This window comes from Oxyura jamaicensis, chromosome 9 (assembly GCF_011077185.1).
Source record: "Oxyura jamaicensis isolate SHBP4307 breed ruddy duck chromosome 9, BPBGC_Ojam_1.0, whole genome shotgun sequence".
Taxonomy (NCBI): Eukaryota; Metazoa; Chordata; class Aves; order Anseriformes; family Anatidae; genus Oxyura; species Oxyura jamaicensis.
In genome coordinates this window covers 13059379-13080420 of record NC_048901.1, presented here as the reverse complement: position 1 = coordinate 13080420, position 21042 = coordinate 13059379, and the positions used below count along the sequence as shown (strand labels likewise).

The window sequence follows — 21042 nt, the reverse complement described above, 5'->3', positions numbered from 1 at the left end:
GCCTTGTATATTCAAAATATAATAAATTAAAAGCTTTTTTTTTTTTTTTTTTTTTTTTTGTGGTTGCCCCCCCCCCCCCCCCCCCCCCCAGCCAATGTAATGGCTGTTTTGAAGTAAGATAAACAATTTCATAACCTCACAGTTTTTACCAATATTATAACTGGTAATTTCAACACTTAGATATATGCATTTTAGGTGTAAGAACCTTCTAAAGTAAAAATATACTGCCATCTATAAAAAAAAAATCTGAAATATGCTCTTAGTTCCTGAGGAAGCTATTTCTTTTAGGTACTTTTTTCAAATAGCGCGATGCTGTAACATTATTTATTATTGTAGATGCAAAAGATTTTTTTGTCATTAATTTTAGTTATAGTGTTTTCATAATTTCAAAAATCAAGCATAAAGTGTTAAGTCTTCAGTAATTTATCTGGATACTTTGAAGAATCCAAATCCATATGTGCATTCCTCTGCTACATGGTAAAAGTTTGTTTAGTTTACTAATGAAGAAAATGACAATTTTTTTTGGTAACAGTATTATGTAAAGTGAAATCAATATCTTCAGTTACAGTCCTGCATTGAGGATTACTTTGATTATTTGCATTTAATTTTCTTTTCCCTGTTTTGGTACATTCATATTTTCATATTGGAATAAAATGTTGTCAACTGATGTGGTAATTCTTAACCTGCTCATTTTTATATTTTGAGTTCACTTTTTAGAGGTCACATGAAAAACAAATGGCTTAAATAACTTAGATTGTTTAAACTACATTAAGTAATTTTTCAAATATTACAATGTGCTTTGAGAAGATAATTGCATGTTTTTGTAGTTTGTCTACCAATAAACTGTAAACACTTAATTAGCTATGTATTTGAAATAGCATTTTGATAATGGAAGAGTTAGTACACAATCACTGTGTACTAACAGCACCAAAGATATGCATGGAAAACTGAGTGGAAAAGCAACTACGCTTGCCATTGATACAGAACTGCAGTTCTTTTTCCTTAGTAACACTTCATTTTGCAAACACTCTTACACTTGTTCACAACCTTTTGCTTCAGCTGTAAATGTTTTAACATTATAGTTTCTCTTTAAATTATTCTTCCTGTATTTGTCATGGCGGTATTTTTCCCAGTAAGTTGTCTGCAACATACATGTCTTCATGGACTGTGTGCATTACTGTGTCTGCTAATTCTCCGTGGACAGTATGAAATACCAACTTTGAACAATTAGTCAAAAGTTCTACATTAAAACCTTAAAGAATAACCCTAGTGATGGCAAACATTAAAATCTATGTTCCTTTCATTTTAAGGAACACTAAGAAACTGGAGCAGAACTGTTTATTTTTTTGTTTGTTCCTTTCATATAAGCATTTACTTCACTTTCTGTGCTGCTTCTGTTTTAATATATTCTTGCTTATGATGCCTGTTCATGATTTGCAGTGGGCTTATGAAAAATTTAATACAATTACTATGCATTTGCAACTAATAAGCAATTCTCTCCAGCTTTTTATAATCATGGTATCTTTTAAAAATAATCTATTGGCTAATCTTTTATTCAAAATCAGTACAATATTACCTTTAATTTCTTTTTTTTTGGCAATGGAACTGACTCTGACCATTATACATGCAGTATGTGAAAGTTAATATTACTTCAGTAAGACTTCCTATAGAGAAGGTTAAAATTATTAGTATTATGAAATATTTTCAAAACTAAAATGAAGAAAGTGGTTATCCTTTATGAAGTAAAAGCATTAGCTACGTCTTCTAATTATACAAATTGCAAAATCTCACCACCCCCAAAAAACTGCACCATTTTTGCTTTGTTATTATTTCTTATTTACATATTATTTTGCCCAAACTGAGGGTCTTGTTCCAATGAGGCAATAACATAGACATGAGACTTCTGCCTCTCAGAATTCATGTTACAGTATTTTTCAGTATGCTCAGCAAAGATCTACTCCTTTGGGCATAGTTCTTCGTCACCCTCGTTCTGTAGATTCCAGTAATGTTTCTGGTTATGAGAAGTCAATTCCAATGACTTGTTGGTTTCAGATAAAGAAGGTCAAGAGGACCATAACCCAAAACTTTGCCAATGCCAACCATGGTTCCTACAAGCATATGGTTGGCTTGAAACAGTTTTTTTGTCCATGTGTGAGGTTGATAGGTTACCAGCTCTTACAGTGGAATAACAGTTTTAGTGGAACACAGATGCCAGCCAATTAAAGGTCTTTTGGCTACTACTAAAAACAGTATTGCTATCACCAGAGCTTTGTGCTCATGACACCAATGGTGCTCCTACGGTACAATATGCCTCTACCTCTGGTAGTTTAAAGTGAACTCCTTTGACAGTGGTAGCAAAAATATCACTAGATTTTTTACTGGGTGATATTGCCAAGCAAGTCTGTATTAAAACAGATGGCCAGAAGGATTGTTAATACTTGGAGCAGGACGCAGCTTGTGTTGCACTATAGGTATTCTCTTCAGGAAGGCCAAATTCTTGTTTTGTACTTGTACCAAAGAATGTGGGCCACAATATGAAAAACACTGTCCTTTATGACTCCTATGTATTACTGTATTTCATTCCATCCTTGGTGCTGATAGCAAAGGTAGCATAACTTCTTGCAACCATGTTGCATATAATAAGATGAACTCCCACTGGATTAAATAAGATAGACAATAATTGAAAATAAACATGCTTTAGAAATAGCTGTTAATAGGATCTTTTAATGTGTGAATTGAATATATTTTGGTTATTTCTAAAAGTAGCTTTTTAAAAATGGTTCTGCGGAAGTTTTATCACTTCCTGTGGCATATCAGCTGTGTTTGGCTTACAAATAAGTAGTGCCCCAGCACTGTAAGATCTCAAAACCAAGCTGGTCATTTTCCTACTTCTGCTGTTCTCCCAGTAATAGAATTTCTACAAACAAAATGACACAAACATGGCCAATTACGTAGCCTGGCAGAACTGCTTAGACGATTCACTTATGCCTAAAGGAAAAAAGAAATTTCAGCTAGCATGAAATTAGGTGTACCTAAAGTTCTGTGCGTGATTACAGTAAGAAGTGTTACTGACCTATTTATACATCATGGTTCTTTATTTACTTTCTATAGAACAGTAAGCTAAAGGTGCTGTAGTCACATAATGTCTCCAGCAAAAGACATGACAGATGACTAAAACATTTATGTTTTAGTAATTGTACCTGTAAGCATACAGATACATGAATGAAAATACATTCATGCCATCCATCGCTTAAACAAGAAGCACGATAATAGTTGATATGCAAATGGGCAGAAATACATATGTCTGTATTGGTAGCTCAAGAAATTTTCTTAGCAGCTAACATCAGCAGTTGCTGAGTATGGGACTTGGACATGCAGGCATTTTCATGTTAGAGTTCTTAGCTATAAATGCACAGCTGAACAATAATTACTACAGTAAACAAATGAGTTGGTATCTTTTGAAAGTGGGCATTGGTACGGGGATGCAGACTTTCTGAGAACGAAGTCATTTTTTTCAATAAACTTGTAATGAATTGCAATAATGAAAGATTGAAACAAATACTTTTTTTTTTTCTTTTCTTTTTTTTTTCCTCTCCTGGATATTTTAGAGAGACACTTCCCCCCTACCCCCACCCCCTTTTTTTTTTTTCTATTTCACTGTTACTTTCATAATTTTACCATAAGAGAATTCAAGACAGTGCTAGCTTTTAACTTTACTTTTTTGTTGTTCTGTGGTATTTTATTTAGCAGCTATCACCAAAGTATTTACAGTTTTGCCTTTTCAGATGGGTAACACTGGCAGGTGTTTCTGGTGAGCTGTTATGGTGCCACTTGTTTGTAAAAAGCATGTGTAAATATCTGGCCTTTTTTTTTTTTTTTTTTTTTTTTTTGAGTGGCTGTAATCCCTAAATTAGATAATATCCATGATTTAATTGGCTTTGAGTTCATTCTGGTTTGGCCATGTTTTGGCAGCCTAGTTTTTCACATCTTGTTATACTCACAGCAAGCCTGTTTGTGAAATACAGGTCAGGCCTCACAGGGTAAACCAGCCTGACAATTCTTTTGGAAGTAAGCATGTGAAATACAGAGGGGGTGAGCAAAGCCATGATTCCCGATCTCTCTCTACTTTATATGAGCTGAGAAGACACTGTTAAATTGGAATATGCACTGCATAATGTGGTTATAGGAGTCAGCTTCCACAAAGCTGCTGGTCTGGGCCTTTGTTCACACAGAATTAGACATCCTTTGTTTTGCCCCTCCTTCTCTTCTTCAGCAGTCATTCAATGACAAGCGTAAAAAGAACCTCTTTTCCCGAAAATTTCCCTTCTACAAGAACAAGGACCAGAGTGAGCAGGAAACCAGTGATATTGACCGTAAGTATGTGGCACTCAATGAGAGAAAAGCACACGTAGAAGGGCCTGCTAGATTGCAGTAGGGTGTTACTATGGAGACAGTTTCATGAGCTGCAACAGGCTAACAAGCTCGATGTGCAAATGACAAACCAGTTTATAAAATCAGTGCAATCATTTGTTTGCTCTTTAGGTAAATTGTAACCAAAGAATGTCCCAGTTTGTAGTAAACTGGATAATACTGTTGAATAAGTATGTATAACTGGAGGAGGTAACAGCTCTCCAGTGCTGTCAGTAATGGTTCCTCAGGCCTCACTGAGGAGAGTGCGGAGCAGCAAAGCAAGTATGGCTGAGTTTACCAGGCTCTCCAGTCAGTCCCTTTAGACTGGTAGCTTCAAAGTCATTATATTCTAATTTGCTTTCCTTAATGAAGAGAAAGTACTTTGACTCTGTTGTTGCCTGCACTAAAAAAAAAAAAAGAAGTCTTCTCAAAAAGTATTTTTGCTGACTCAGACCAGGTCTGTTATAAGCTGCAGTCTCTGCCATTTGCACCAGTGATAACACTTCATGTGCCAGTCTGGTTAAATCCTATGGACTTATCTTCCCCTGTGATGTTCTGGGAACTGTCTCCTGTCGTAGCGCCAATTTTATATATTACTGACAATTATTTTCTTTGTGATTGTCTTTTTATTGCTTGCCCTCTGGGGACTACTCTGCAGGAGGTCCCTGACGACATGGGATCAAAAGGCCTGAGTAAGTGATCAAAATACTCCCAAGTTACTTTAACCTCCATCTGAAAAACTTTTTTTTAAAGCAGATCTCTTTGAGACTGGCGCTCTACTGGCATAAGGAGGTTGACTAAAAATGTTTCATAAGATTTTTCTGGTTTGTAATGTTCTGGGGATTTTTGCTTTCAGGAACATGTTACTTTTTAAGTGATTATGACATTAGTGTGTTTTTGTTGTCATTGTTTAGAAGCTTACCGGCACTTACTTATTTGTCCTTGAAAGTGACTGTATTTGTAAATTTGTTGATACATTTCGCTAATGTCATTTTAGTATTGTTTTTGTGTTTTATTATTTTAAAAAATTACTTTTCACGTTCATAGCACAACTGTTGTCATAATTTAAGTAGCTGGCAGTCCTCTTTCTAGGTGATGGATATCTTCAGCTCTTTAAAAACAAGACAAAGAAAAGCCTTCCTTAACAGATGCCATGGGAGTTTTTCTCTGAACTCTTATGATGCTCTTAAACCACTGCTGACTAGGTATAGGGGTAGCTGATAAAGGAGACACATAAACATTCATTTTGTTTCCTGTAGAAATGCCTGGTAACTGATTGAATACAGCAAGATTCAAAAGTTGCTGAATATTGTAACAGATCTGTGTACACAGATATCACCTCTGGACTAAAATAAACAGTCATAACATTTCTTTCATGACAGATATTAAACAAGTAGATTGTTAGGTGCTTATGGGATAGTAAAATTAGTCACTAAAGGTAACGTTTCTTCCAAGGGCGTAACTGTTCCCTTTATAATTATCTTCTATGTTATGCTCAGTGTTCCTGAAATTACACATGGGAAGTAGGATACTTCTATGCCTGGCCTCAGTCACTTAAGTAAATAAAAATGCTGGTAGCAATAAAATTTATCTTCCATTTCTGAAATCAGTTTCAAGGAGATGAAAGTCTGGAGCAGAATACCAATCATAATCAACTTCTATGGCCTTATAATCATTAAATTATGTAATAACATCCACAAATATCACTAGGTGGTTCTGTAAAAAGACAGATGTCTATTTTGAGCCTTTCTTTTCAGCAGTCCAACTTTTGGAAACTGCCTTACCATGCTTAATAGAGCAATACTACCTAGACTCTGCAAAACTGCTTGCTACAATAGACCAGTTATCAGTTTATCACAACCTGTGTTCTTAATTGACTAGTACAATGTCTCCCCTGGAAGGCAATTCTATTATGTTCTGTCATGAGGCTGTTAAACATTTATTTTTGTCTTCCATGCCTATATGGGCATTCTTTTCCCAAAGCAAGAAAATGAAATGGAAGTAGGTCCAAATTTCTGGTACTCAAAAACATTTGTAAATATGTTTTCTCCTGCACAGAAATAAAGTGTCAAAAGTGTCAAAATTGACATTTGTTCTCTAGATTTGTACAATTTTCAGGTAGCAGAATAGATTGATATCTGATGTTCTTCAGTTAATTTTTGTCATAAACATGTTTATTGCTTTCTGTTACACACAGATTAAAGTAAATATACATTATAGCTTAAAGTTACTGAAATATTTTGATTACTGCGAAAAAGACATGAAATTCGTACAGATGCTCTAGAATAAAAGTCAGGAGCTTTTGAGTACTAAATCCTTATTAGAGGAAACAATGCTGCAGCTGAGTGTCTGTTATTGAAGGCGCTTAACTATATTTCCTGGAACATGTTTCAGGACTTAATAAAATCAATAAATTGCCTACATAAAAAATGAAATTCAGGATCCCATAGGTCTTGCACAACAAAACGAATTTTGAAGTGAAAATGAAAAATTTGCAGGGTTGCATGTGAAATGTGAATTAGTGTACTTTTCATAATCTTATTTTGATGTGCTATTTAATGTTTTTTCTTTTTATTAACATCCATTCCTTTTGTGTGAAATTAAGCTTGATCCCGAGAGCTATGAGAAGTACCTTAAAACTTTTATATGCAGTATGTATTGATTTGAGCATTTTGATATCATTGTTGTCTTCCATCTGGATTACTTTTGTCAGTTTGCTTTCCTTTGAACTCATGCCATTAGTGTGTGTTCCTTATTTTTTTCCATTGTGTTGCAATTTCAGAGCATGTAACCTCTAATGCCAGCGATAGTGAAAGTAGTTACCGTAAGTGTTTTTAAGTTCTTTGTTTATTTAGAACCTTTGTTTAGTAGCTCTTTGTTTTTGTCTGTCTGTCTTTTCTGGGTATTTACATGTTAAATAGAACTTCACAGTACGCTTCAGGTGAAATCCATGTTCATGTGTTTGTTGGGTACTGCAAAATTTGCTTTTTTTTCTTTTTTTTTTTTTTTTTTTAACTGACTAGAGAGAATCATTGCAAACCTCCTTCATGGATATTTTTTGTGGTTTATGATTGTCTTAGTTCAGCTTAATTTGAATTAATTCCTATTTTTTTAAAAAAAAAATATGCATGCTAGCTACAGCTGTTAAAAGCCAAACGTGCATTTAATGTTCACAAATATAATTGTATGTAGTGGAGCTTAATAACTGAGAGCATAACCAAACTGTGTGATCTGTTAAATAGTGTAATAACTATCAAATATAACAAATAGATGCTTCTAATGAAAGTGAAGATGAGCAAACATGTATTTACCCTTGCTTTTCAGCTTTCATCTCTCTATTTTGTCAAGCGTGGGTGCTTAGTCTGAATAGTCTTCAAAGCATACGACACATGTTAGTTGCTGGAATCAGTTATGATAAATTAGCATGCTAGCTCCACGCTTGTGTGCGTGCCCCCACCCCCAGTATATCTTTTAAGTACTAGGCTGAATTAGCTTTTTTACTAACCCAAGCTAAAGCACTATTTACCTCTACCCAAGCTACAAGAACAGTACATGCTCCCAGTGTGTAATAGTGTAATATGCTAGATGCTGCTGCTCTACAACGCTTTCTTGTTTTAAAAAAGAGGGGGCGGGGAACTGTCCCATTTCAGTCCCATTGGTCATTTCCAGTGAACAAGTCCTAGATAAGGTTGCTGAGTTCACACCTGAAACCTGGGATAGAGCAGAGCAGGAAGACAAAAACACTGAGGATTTGAAGAGGAACAGAAAAAAAGAACAGTAAAAGTCAAGCAGTGTGACAAAGTGGCTCACTGATCTGCTCCTGGATGCGTGTTAACTGTGTAAGAGGCACTTTAGAAACAGATATCGTTTATGTTAGGGTAATGAGGAAAGTGGTTCACGAACAGTTACATCTGTTTGGAAGCTGCAGATATTGTCAGGAGTAATGAGCCACGATTTTTCATACAGATGATTACATTTAATGAGAGAATTTATATGTGTACAAAAATCCTCAGTGCTTACAATGCTTAGCTCTGTCGTAGACTAATTGCAAAAAAAAATAAAAGGCGGGGAGGCATTCATGGCATTCATGTTCACTGAGAATAACACAGATTTAAGCATGTATCGAAGTTGCTGTTGCCTATATGACTAACTTACAAATTTTAACCATTTTTAATGATGTGCCATTATAGCTATCTAACTGTAACTGTTTCTCCATAAATTTGCTGCCAAGTTTTTTGAGGAAAAACCTTGCTTTATTAAGAGCTTGCTTTCTTTACGTTTTAAGCTCATTATGGGTATTACTGGTTAGCTTTTTACATCTTTATTACCTGAGAAGCCCTGATTTTACTATGAATGTCATGGATTTGCTAATCCAATTGTGTAATTCCAAGCCCTTTTTATTAAAATAATTTTTTTAATTTCTTTTTACTGCTGTCTAATATGAAAGTTATCTTGATTACAGATGAGTACGGTTGTTCAAAAGGTTCATTCTATTAATATTCATTTTTCCACAGTATTGAAAAAGCAATGACAATATATACTTTTGGCCCTCAATCAGGGAATGCTTTATACTTGTTATTATACCTTTAATAGTTTGCTTAACTAATTTTTGACCTTATAGCAATGTGACTTTTCCATAGAAGTATCTAATTATATGTTAGCTGGATATTTCATAGATGAGTTCATAGTCAGTGACTCCCTATTCTTCTCTCTAGCCTAAAAAGGGTTCTGAAAGTATATACTGTCCTTCTAAAATCCATTTGCATGAATGACTTTTTGAGATATTAAAATGTACAGGTTGCATGTTTCCATGTCTGTCTTAATGTATTCCTCACTTGCAATACCTTAAATTAAAATCTCGTTCATGTATTGCTGTAGCACAGTTGGAATGCAAATTTTTACAAGTAAGAGAAATCTTATTTCTCTTAGAGATTGTAAAGTTCAAATTTAAAAGATCAGTGGTCTTTGCTATCAAACAAAGAACGTATATATAGAAGCAATATATGAATTTATAAAAGCCTTCATCTGCCATCTGTTTCTGTAAGACTGGTATAGCATTAGTGTGTATCTCTGTATGAATTCCAAAGAGTGTTGTAAAAACTACACAAGTGAGTTATTGAAGCTCTGTATTCTATTCAAAGTTCGTAGTTTCGTCATACAATTTAAGCTTGTGCATTCTGAATTATAAATTCTCTGCTGTCATGAAATTGATTTTTAGTGATTCCTGTGCAAGAAATACTACTCTGAGATATTTTATTGGACTAGAAATGTTCTTTTAGAGAGATGGCAACTGAGGTATATTTCAGATGCTTTCACTAACATTTAAGAAACTTGCAGCTGTCAAAGGTCAAAATTTAGTTCTTGTAGTTTCATTCACTGCTAATGTGCTTTCTGAAGCTGAGAACAATACAAAACATTCTTCATTTTCAAATTCATCTTTCAAAAATCCCTAATAAAATAGTAGTTACGTTGTAGAGACAACATTATATTTTGTTGTGGAACTGAAGTGGTTGAAAATGTTTATATAAATGCCACTTAATGAAAAATTTACTGGAAGAGATTTACACCTTGACATACATGTTTTTAGCTCTGTCTAAGTATAGGAAAATGCTGTACAAGCTGGCTTCAAAGTATGGAAAATGCTAATGATGACGGTAGCATTGCCTCTAGCAGTGAATGGTACCATGCATGCATTTTGTTCAGGGAAACGTAAGAGCATTTCAATAATGCTTTAAAACATTTGTGCTTGACATGCTAATATACCTGAAGAAACTATACTGTATGTGTCTTATGCTTTTAAAATTTTGTTTGGCTTATCTTTGCAATTTTTATAATTCATCACTCTTGAAAAATGTCCTCCATCAGTATCATTGTAATGCATATTTTACTGCAGAATGTCTATATCATTGTGGTTCATTAAATGACTCACTGTAAATATTATTGGTTTAGAAAAGCAATACATAGATATTTCTTTGCATTCATATTTTTAGGCGGCCAAGAGGAATATGTGTTGTCATATGAACCTGTCAATCAACAAGAAGGTTTGTAGATCTCAATTCACACAATATTCATCCTGAAGTATCAGAATGCTCTATGTGCCCTTATGTATTGAGCACCATAATAAACTTCTTCACTGTTTTTTAAAAATTTTTCCTATCATTATTAAAACGAATAAAGCATAGAGGCATAAATTATTAAATACTATTGATATATTATTTAGCACGTAATCCAAAGGTGTGCTAATTAACATTGCTTCTTTCCATTATGTGGTTTATATTGTGTAAGGAAAATAGGGTATATTGAAGTTACATCAGTGTGAACATCAGAAATAAGTTTGCTTCAGTTTAATATTGCTTTGGCAATCCTACTATTGCTGTTCCTTTTTTTGTCACAGCAAAAATTGTATCAGATTATTTGTCTATTGTAGCAAACTTTAGTTGAAGTGTTTCATTGCAGTCTCATTTCTCTATGTGCTTCTTATATGGCTTATTTGGTTAGAAATTGCCAAATAAAAGTTTTCAGAAAAAAATAATGAAATGAAAATTAATATAGAAGAAAACACCTCATCACATATGAATTTAGATTTTTTTTTTTTTTGCTGATTTTTAATGAGATCCTTTCATTTCTTTTTCACCTTGGTCGTGGTCATGCTTCATTGTGTATAATAGAAGTTGAATTTTTACTCTTTCTATTTACCACATTGATTTACATCATCTGATACACTGCTCATTTATTTAGAAATATAATTTGTAAAAAGGTACTGTTTTTATAGTACCTATAAAAATACGGTAACAAACAAAGTAAATATACATCATACACAAATGGAATTAATAGGATCTAAGAGAATTCTTATAGGAATATATTAGTACCACTGGAACGAATTAGTTCCAGGAGTTAAATTAAAAACGTATCTTATAGGTCAAACTTTAACTTGGTTTTACTTGTGTACTAATGACAGATTGAACCTAAAACTGAAATTTATACAGCTGAAATGATATGCTAATGACTAGATATTTAGACATTATTGTCTTCATGGCACTTGCAGTATAATTAGATATCTTCTGCTTGTCCTAAAATTCCAATGAAAAGCCGTTTATTACTATCTAACAAATGAAGCACATTTTAAAATGTGCTTATATATAGTTCATTTTATAGGGGTGTTAGTAGTTAAAGAAGCTATAGTTGAATGTTTTCATATGCAAGTATTTAAGTGGTAGTCTTGGAAGTAATAAAGAAGCTTTTCCCAACAGAGAACTCAAATTTTAAGAACTCTCCTTGAATTGAAAAGATTTTCAAACTTCTCATTTTGCTCTTTTCATTAAAATGAAGGATATTACTTTGTGAAAAGTTTATTTTTTCCTCAAGGCTTCATAATTCAAGCCTCATCTTTAGCAGTCACCCAGAGTAGTTACTTGAGTGTAATTATCTGACATCTTTGACTGCTACCTTAGTTAATATACATTCTTCAACTGATTTTTTCTTTTTAGGAGTACATATTCTTTTAAATGTTAAGACTGTTACCATATGAAAAAGTTTATTTTGCTGAACTTTAAAGGGTAGTAATCTCATTGAAATGTAACTTATTTTATTTCTTTATGCTTAATAGTCAACTATACTCGACCTGTGATTGTTTTGGGACCCATGAAGGACAGAATAAATGATGATCTGATCTCAGAATTTCCAGACAAATTTGGCTCTTGTGTTCCACGTAAGTGTCAGCAAATACTAAAACAATTCTGTGTCTTTTGCTACTTTCTTGATAGACTTACCCTCTGTATATTGAGTTTTAAAACTTAATATATTGTCTAAACTTTGTAAGAGCTATCTTGTCAATCATCTTTTTGCTTGTGACAATTTTGCATTATAAATGGAAGACTATTTTTGGATGTTGTAGGGGAAAAAAGTCACTATTTCTTGCTTTGCTTTAAAAATTACTGGTTTATATTTAAAGATACTACTAGACCAAAACGAGATTATGAGGTGGATGGACGTGATTACCATTTTGTCACTTCTCGAGAGCAAATGGAGAAGGATATTCAGGATCACAAATTCATTGAAGCTGGCCAGTACAATAATCATCTTTATGGAACAAGTGTCCAATCAGTGCGAGAAGTAGCAGAAAAGGTAAATCAGTGCCAGTTACTTTCATTTACTGAGGTGATTATCTGATTGTACTGAAAGGGGAAAAGAGAAGAATGGCAAGAAGCCACTAGGAACTCTGTAACCTTAAAATGACTTTGTACAAAACCAGAAACAAGGTACATTGTCACAAATGCATTTAAGAGAAATAAAGAAAGCATTGTGATTAAATTACTGGAAAAGGGCAACTGTAGTTTTTGTCTTGTTATAAAAAGAGAATAGGGTGGAAAATCATTGGAATTAGAGGCTAATTAGTTTGCATACATAGTTCATTAATTAAGAATAGTGGTGGTGGAGTTGATTAATACAATGATCCATTTGATGATATAGACCTGTGTGGAAAAAAATCCTAAATCCGTGTGCCCTCCATGGATTTATTTTACAAAAGAGAGAGTGAATGTAGTATACTGTTTTAGAAAAACTGCTTACATGAATGCCACTACATTTTGAAGGCTGTTTTCTTCATTGTTTTTGTCTTGAACATGTTTTCACTAACTATTTCTTGCAAGTATTTATTTGAAATCCCTGAAATAAGAAAGGAATCCCATTTATAAGAGTACAATGTTTGTTTTAAAGAGAAAGGATTTGTGAAAATGCTTTGCAAATGTTTCACATTAGGTTGATGAATGTTGTTCTAGTTAACTTACAAATACAGTGCATTTACACTAGAGAATATCTGATCTGTATGAAAGAAAAAACAGCTATTTTCTAGGTGGGAACTCATAAGCATGAGCACTTTCTGTTTGGACACACAGAGGGTAAGTGTGGTTAATCTGTGTGACATGGGAGAGTAGTTAGTCCTTGGGAAAGAAGTGTAAACCATTCTGGCCGAATGGATAAGTATTGTTATTTCAGGAAGGAGTAATTTACTGGAATCAAAAACAGGGAGAAAGTGGTGAAATTTTGTGGTTCATATGATGAAGTTTTTTTCTGCTGTCTTACCAACCCTATGGAATACAGTCTGGTCCAGTGGTAGATGGGGAAAAAATTAAAGAAAAAGAAATTGATTACAAAATCATTAAAGGAAATGAACAATACTTGGGGAGGCTGGATGAAGTTGTAAAGCTTTCATATGTCATTAAATGATGAAACTATTCATTGAACAGCTTAAATGTTACAAACTTGTTAGCATTTGCTTCAAGTGGTTGCACAGATACCATCTTTAGTTCAATTCTAGACCTGAAATTGGCTGATTGGCTCTTATGCCCATCTAGTGAGATTATTAGGACACAAAATGATTGTGATTTTTTTGTGAATTAACATCAAGAACAAAGTACTGCCAGGTGACTCCATGCTGGGAATTTGGGTACATGCAGCTATTTCTCAGTTCCAACTAACGTTATTCTGCTGGGATACAACAGCCAGTCCTTCCGAACTTGACTTCATAATTATGGCAGGGGTGCAAACTGGTTGGTCTGGTGCTACTCCTTCCTTAGAATCACAGAATCATTTAGGTTGGAAAAGACCTCTAAGGTCATCAAGTCCAACTCTTAACCTAACCTTCTTGTCTTCCTCTCTCCCTTATGAGCTGAGTCTCTTCAGTGAGTCTTATTGCTGGGACATAGAACACAACTTCCAAGTATTTTGTGATGAATATAGGGGCAAACCTGGCAGAATTGATTGCAATTACCCCAGAACCACCAGAAATATATTCTTGCAACAGCTTTAAATTGTGTTTGTTTGCTCTCCTTCCAGCTGATACCTATCCCTCTTATGTCATTACCTGTAATGGGCACAACTAAGATGCTTTTTGATACCATTGCTTAGTTATTGTAAAAGGAACTGAATGCTATGCTGTGTTTCTCAATCAAATGCAGTGTAAATAAGGAAATAAAAATACTTAAATTGTTTAATTGCACAATACAAAGAGCACAATAGCTTCCGTGAATGACAATGTGATAATTGCATCATGAAGTACTAGCGTTTCTTTTCCTTGTCTTCCAAATCTTCTCTTGAAAGGAATTTTCATACCTTCCTTCCTTTGTTACCACTAGCAGCTTGCAAACCCCTGAGCTGGAGGGCACTTTTAATGCATGTTCACTATCAGTTTGGAGTAAATGATCACAGTTGTATTCTATAAGGTCCAGCACCTCTGCTGTGCTGGCAATCCAGCCTTCTGTCATTTGTCCAATGTCTTTCAACACCTGGCATAAGTTGTTGGATCGAACATGGCAAATACTAATAGTCCTATCACAAAAGGGAACACGGGCCTGATAATGCTCTTAATTCTCTGTTCCCAGAGCACATGCCACATTTGGAGAGAAGCCATATGAAAGATGTGGACAGGTCAGCATGTGTAGTAAAGTACTGTGCTAGAATATACAAAGGCTTCATTTAAGTGATACCAGTCAGCATCCATATCCATGGACCGGATCTTGGAAATAGTTGAAAGCAAACAGTTTTGTATTGCTCACGTGGGAAGAATATTTCTATCCTCTTTAAGAATTCCTGAAATAAAATTCTGTAGTCTTTGTTATGCAAAGGATTAAATGTAAGTGGACATGGTGATCCCTTCTGCCCGGAGACAGAAATGTGTCAGGCATTCCAGACTGCAGTTACTTCCTTGTTCTTGATTGTGCCCTCCAAGAATGATCTCCCAGGAGTTCAGAAAGTATGTTTTATGATATAAGTAACCTTTGTTTCCCTAGTGCTTGTGGGTTTGTATCCTGGCTCAGAGAATTCTGTCATTCATATTAGGTATCCTTCTAAAGAAAAAGATTTTCTCATTTTAGATGTCCAAAAGTGGTTTTCTGCTCTTCTTCCTCTACCACATCCCTTTCTGAAATGGTGATGTCACACATTATTCATATGCTATTCAAAGGAAAAAAAACAAATGTGTAGATTGGAAATAAATGTATCTAGGTAGGAGTCAAGGAACAGGAAGAGCCTTTGAAATGAGGAAATCCTGAGATGATGGAGAGTTACTGGTAGTGGGAGAACAGAAACCCTGCCACATTCTGTTTCAACAACCTGAGGAAGAATTTGGTTGCATTTGTTTTGTATTTGGTTGTATTTGTTTCTAAAAAGATACAAAAAAAAATATCAGCCCAAATAAATGGCATTCACAGTCTCAAACCTGATGTTCCCCAGTGTGGGAGAGCAGAAGTATTGTATTCAGTTCCATCTAACAAATTGACAAATGTGCTCACCATCTGTGGAGGTTATTCTCTTAGATATGTCACTTAAGGCATCTAGTTTTTCTCTGACGTGTGGCATGGCCACATCCTTAAATGATCCTTTAAATAAATACAATTTTTAAAGTGATAATTTTTGATGTGATTTGGTGAAATCTTGATATCGTTGATGCAGATACTCCAATTCTGTTGGCTTCAGTGGAAATGTGGTTTCTCTTCTAAGTTATTACACTATGCATAGCTGTGACTTAAACTTTGCTTATTGCCATTTTCCTTTTTCTTTCTTACTTTTTAGGGTAAACATTGTATTCTTGACGTTTCTGGTAATGCGATCAAAAGGTTGCAGATTGCCCAGCTGTACCCAATCTCCATTTTTATTAAGCCCAAAACAGTGGAAAATATCATGTGAGTAAAAATGACTCAGGCTAAATTGTTTGAGACTGTCATTGTATTTGAATAGCCAGCTGCAAGTTACGTGAAGATAATTGTAATACCAAATTTTAAAAAACATTTAATTAGTTATTTTGCTCTGGAAACTTCCTGGGTTGAATTTCTAGGGACTGCTAGGCTGGGTTTCTAATCAAGAGTGCTCAAGAATGAATACCACTGCAAAATTCTGTACAACATGGTGTCAAAACTGCTCATTCTCAGGACAATCTCCACTTAAATACATCATTTAGTAGACTGCCTCTTATTAGGTTAATTCTCAGACAATGGCTTAAAATTTTATTTCAAAAGATTACAGGTATTTTTTTATGTGTATAATGTTTTTAATCTCAGGGAAATGAATAAACGCCTAACAGAAGAACAAGCCAGGAAGACATTTGAGAGAGCTATGAAACTGGAGCAAGAATTTACTGAACACTTCACAGGTTTGTTTTCCTTGGGACCGTTCCCTTGCCAGAGTTGAAATTTATTCTTTGCCGTATAGTAATCTTACCATTGAGATAAGGTTGAATTTTGTTTTCAGGCTGATTATGTGATTTTTCTTGAATCATAGATCCACCTTTGTACTGCTGTGCTGGTGCCAATTTTACTGATGAATTTAATATATACAAAAGATTACCAGTAGCTTAATTTAGGTTTTAAAATCTTGAAGCTCTCTATCACTTTTCTAGGTATTGAAATGCAGATGTTTGCTTTGTTGCTATATTGTATACTTGAAGCTTTTATTTGTAGAGCTGAGATTACCTAGTGTTTAACTTCCAATTTTTGAAACTGGGAAATAAAGAATGTTAGTAATTAAATCTCTGGTATTATGGCATGACATCCTTACGGTACTTAGGTCCAAGGCATACACAAATGTGGTTTGTTAACTGTAACAGCAAGGGGTAGGTTATAAGTACTCAAACTGTTTTTTTTTTTGCATTGTGGATTGCAGTATGAGGAGAATGATCAAGTCAGGAGTTTTAAAAGGACAGAAACGAGCCTTTTCTATTACTGTCAGAGATAGGCACTACCCCCCCTTCTTTCCTGTTGTGTTCTTTTGCAATGTTTCAGTGTTTGCCCTGTTTGCCTCCTTTTTGTGACACATCACCTTAGCCCAGTTTCTTCTTCCCCATAATGCGTAGGCAGAGCTGCAAATGCAAAACATCCTTAACAGTCTGCTTATCCTGTGCAGAGACACAGGAAAGTATGGTGGCTTCACATGGGAGGAAGATGAAGGATCCAGTAAACTCCCAGCCTGTCTTCCTGCTCCCTTGTTCTCTGCGTTGTGTGCCACCCACACAATGAACAGCTTGAGTCCCTCCCTTTTTTGTCGGCACCCCTGTCTGCTGCCTTGCAGCCTTCACTGTTTATCCCAAGCCTACATCTAGTTCTCCATCTCTTATAGCTCTTTATCCATCTGCACCTAGAAAGCTGTGGGAGTCTCCAATATAGATTGCAAATTCTCTCTGTTATAGAGTCATTTACCAAATGACTTGCAGGTATGTCAGGTGTGTTGTTCAGGAAACTGTTGTGTTTATTTTAATGGACATTAACTATTTAGTTAATAGCTGATATTCTCCCAGGTTATGTTAGGACATTATATTACGCAATTTTGTTGGCAAATTAAGGGCCAGAGTTCAAGATACTTCAAAATCTTATGGTCCCTTTTTAAGAGCCCTCGTGCTGTGGGTCATTTTTCTTAGAAGTATAAAGTTTGTGTTAAAGGCAGATAGCAACATCCCATGGTCAGATTTGTCTTCGCTAGTGCAGTTCAGGGCAGGAGTTCTGTTCTGAATCTATCTGAGATACTTAAAGACAATATAGTCCCATTTACCATTTGGAGGCTGCCACCTGTATGAATCGGCTGGACAACACATTGTGTGAGCATTGCTTAATCTGTTAAGAAAAAAATGCAACATCATGTGAGTTAACTGAAATCAACTTCATCAGCTAATTAAGCTTATACTGACTTAAACTCTGCAGTGAACCATACGAAGAGTACATGCATGTTCTCTTTTGAGGGTGTTGAGCTTTGGAAGGAATGTGGTTGAACGTAGCTGGAGAGAAGTAGGATGTTAATTAGCAAGGTAAAGATGTTTCTGAACCTTTCTAGTGCATTGTAGTGCTGTGAACATGACACTTGAGCTGTAATAATTGAACAGACTCCTCCTCCCACAGGCACTGTGACAATGGGCTGCAGATGGGGAGGAGGTTTTTAAGGGATAGGAATGATGAGTATGAATAAAAGGGAAGTAATTTGCATTAAAATAAAGCTTGGAAGCAGCAGTAATAAATTAACGCACGAAGTAGTACATCTGGCCTGCTTCCAACACTATCTTTCATGCTAGACTTTGTTTCTTAGCTTATCAACTCTAAGGTGGCAATTCTAATTAAAAATAAGTTGCTATCTCATGGCAATCGCTGTTTCAGGCTGAAGAGTGGTAAGGAAAGCTCAAACTTCATCCTCATTCTCACCAGACTACACTTCACTCTCTAATATGTCAAAACATGTCATGGCTCATTTCTAGTTATTTTCTAGCCTTGGAGGAAATATATCTAACATAATCCGAGCATTATTTGCATTTTAACTATATGAAACTTTAATCTATTGAATATGCAACAAATTCCATGAGTTCATCCTCTTTTTTCCCAAAACCAAAGCTAGTGCTCTCAGGTACAAACCCCAAGGTCAGTCAGCCTTACTGTGAAATGTCAGGGTCTGGTTGAGGAGTTTGCCAGCCTTCGCTACATCAAGCCAGGCCTCAGACTGATTCAGTACACAGCCCTGTACTGTCCTGTCTTTTTGTCTTGGAAACACAAATGAAAGCTGGACCAAAGGGAATACGTGGCTTGTCTTGGACTAGCTCTAGCATGTAGTTAGGAAAGGCAAAAAAAACCAAACCCTTCTCACTTGTATATGAATATTTTTAAAAGGAAAAGTATTTCCTAACCCCAGGCCTCTGAGTGAAAGAGATGTTGCTTTGCGTGTCCTACAATACCATCAGCAATGTACTTTTTGTCCAGAAGCACAGAAACCAGAGTTCTCTGTAGGCAGCCCTTCCTTCAGCAACGTGAAATCCTTTTGCTGCTCTATGAGAGAAAATAACCTCCTGGCTTAGAACATCTTATTTTCTGTATGGAGCAAGGAAAGATGACTGCTGATTGCCACCTTATGTTTTGCAGCTATTGTCCAAGGAGACACACTGGAAGAAATCTACAACCAAGTGAAACAGATCATAGAGGAACAGTCTGGGCCTTACATCTGGGTTCCAGCAAAGGAAAAATTATGAAAATGGATTTTTGTTTTTCATTTTCTAACTGTCATCACCTACTACATCTGACAACTCTTAAGCCCTTCCAGTGGAGCCTGCCTCTAGTTCTTCCCAGTGTGGTTCATACCCTAACCATCACATTCTGCAGTTCCCATAATGCTTTAAATTTGATGTCTTTCTTAGTTTAAATAATTTGTATTATTGTGTGTTGTTGGTTTGCCATTTTTCAAACATGACAGTGGAATGGCCTGACCAGCTATTAGTTTGGGGTTGGGGTGGGAGGGAATTGCTTGGTAAAATTCCTTAATGTTTAAGGGAAAGTAACTTTCAAAGATTTTTCAAAAAAGCTTTATAGACCTTCTTTTAAAATTTCATAACAATTGAAAGAAAAGTTCTATTCAAGGAAGTTGTAAATCTTGAGTAACTTTGCACGCTTAACTTTAATAGCATGGTTTGGTCAGGGCAATCAATTTCAGGTTTTATTTTCTGAGTTGAATTCTGTTCTCACAGGTATTTTTTTTCTTTCCAGGCAGTTAAAGAGGAACTTTAAAATTTTGAGTTAACGTTTTCATTAACTCCCATTACTACTTCTCAAGGGATATTCATTTTCATAATTTCATATGGATATTCTTATAATCTATTTTTTCATTTTTTTGCCAATAAAATTGCTAGGGATAAAGATGTGTAATGTTTTTAATCTTCCTCGTGCAACACTATTTATAGTGTCTTACAGAAATTGTTTATAGATAATGGTCACCACACTTTTTGAGCCTAAAATATGTTTAGGTGCTAGGAAACCTTGTATTTTTCAGAGAAATGCCAAATTTCCCTTGGCAGAAATACAGAAAACAATTGCAGAGATGGTTATTAGGGCACTGAGAGAGTGATTCGTAGCCTAAAGATGCGTGTTCTTAGGGGTCAGATTTTAATGAATATTTTACCCACAATAACTGCCTATTTTGTTATAATAAATATATATATATATTAAACTTTCTTTAACTAAACTCTGTAACTATGGGAATTATTTTCTTTACATAGTTGCGCACACGTATAAATATATATATATAAAAATATATATTTTTCTTTTACCACCTACTCCTAGCTTTTTGTTTTGAATAAAAATACAAATTAGAATTTACCTTCCTTAAACTCATGAAATCAAATGGGCTATGGTGGCTGGGCAAAAAGTCCAGGGAATTATTAGTTACAAGAAAAAAATATGTGCAAGTTCTCCTCTTTTCTACAGAATTTCAGGTTTGTCTTTTTTTCTTTGTAATATGCATGTCTTAACCAAAGGGAGAATTCAGTCAAGAATACATTTTATTTTTCTGTATATGTTTATCTTGGATTGCATAGGTGCAAGATCTTCCATTTGGAATGCACTAATTTCTGTGCAAAATGTTATGAATACGTTGTAGCAAAACATGGAACTACCTTCAGTAATGAAATTCTCTAATTCTCGTATTATTTGGTACCTGCCATTGCTTATTTTAAAATGATTGTTTATGAGAGGGATGTGCTTATGGCAGTCACGGTGCAGTCACACAACCAAATTAGCTTTGGTTTGTAAAGAATTACCAACACTATCCATTCCATTTGTTAGAAAGAGGAGAACAGCTAATAAACTTTATTGTACAATGTATTTGTCAAGTGTGTTT

General features: G+C 34.9%; 1 protein-coding gene across 30 annotated transcripts in view; it reads left to right on the top strand.

The window, feature by feature from the left end:
- Positions 1-21024, top strand: part of DLG1 (discs large MAGUK scaffold protein 1) — a 150669-nt gene extending 129645 nt beyond the window's left edge. For 10 of the 30 annotated variants that reach the window (XM_035334884.1, XM_035334874.1, XM_035334886.1 and 7 more), the window contains 9 exons: positions 4274-4373; positions 7193-7234; positions 8858-8893; positions 10401-10451; positions 12017-12118; positions 12362-12534; positions 15979-16088; positions 16464-16555; positions 19296-21024. In XM_035334884.1, the coding sequence (XP_035190775.1) occupies positions 4274-4373; positions 7193-7234; positions 8858-8893; positions 10401-10451; positions 12017-12118; positions 12362-12534; positions 15979-16088; positions 16464-16555; positions 19296-19402 (813 nt within the window). In that variant the 3' untranslated portion in view covers positions 19403-21024. Of the gene's footprint in view, positions 1-4273; positions 4374-5068; positions 5103-7192; positions 7235-8857; positions 8894-10400; positions 10452-12016; positions 12119-12361; positions 12535-15978; positions 16089-16463; positions 16556-19295 lie in introns of all 30 variants that reach the window. The other 20 variants (XM_035334882.1, XM_035334883.1, XM_035334895.1 and 17 more) reach the window with 8 other exon arrangements.
- Positions 21025-21042: the final 18 nt, after the last annotated feature.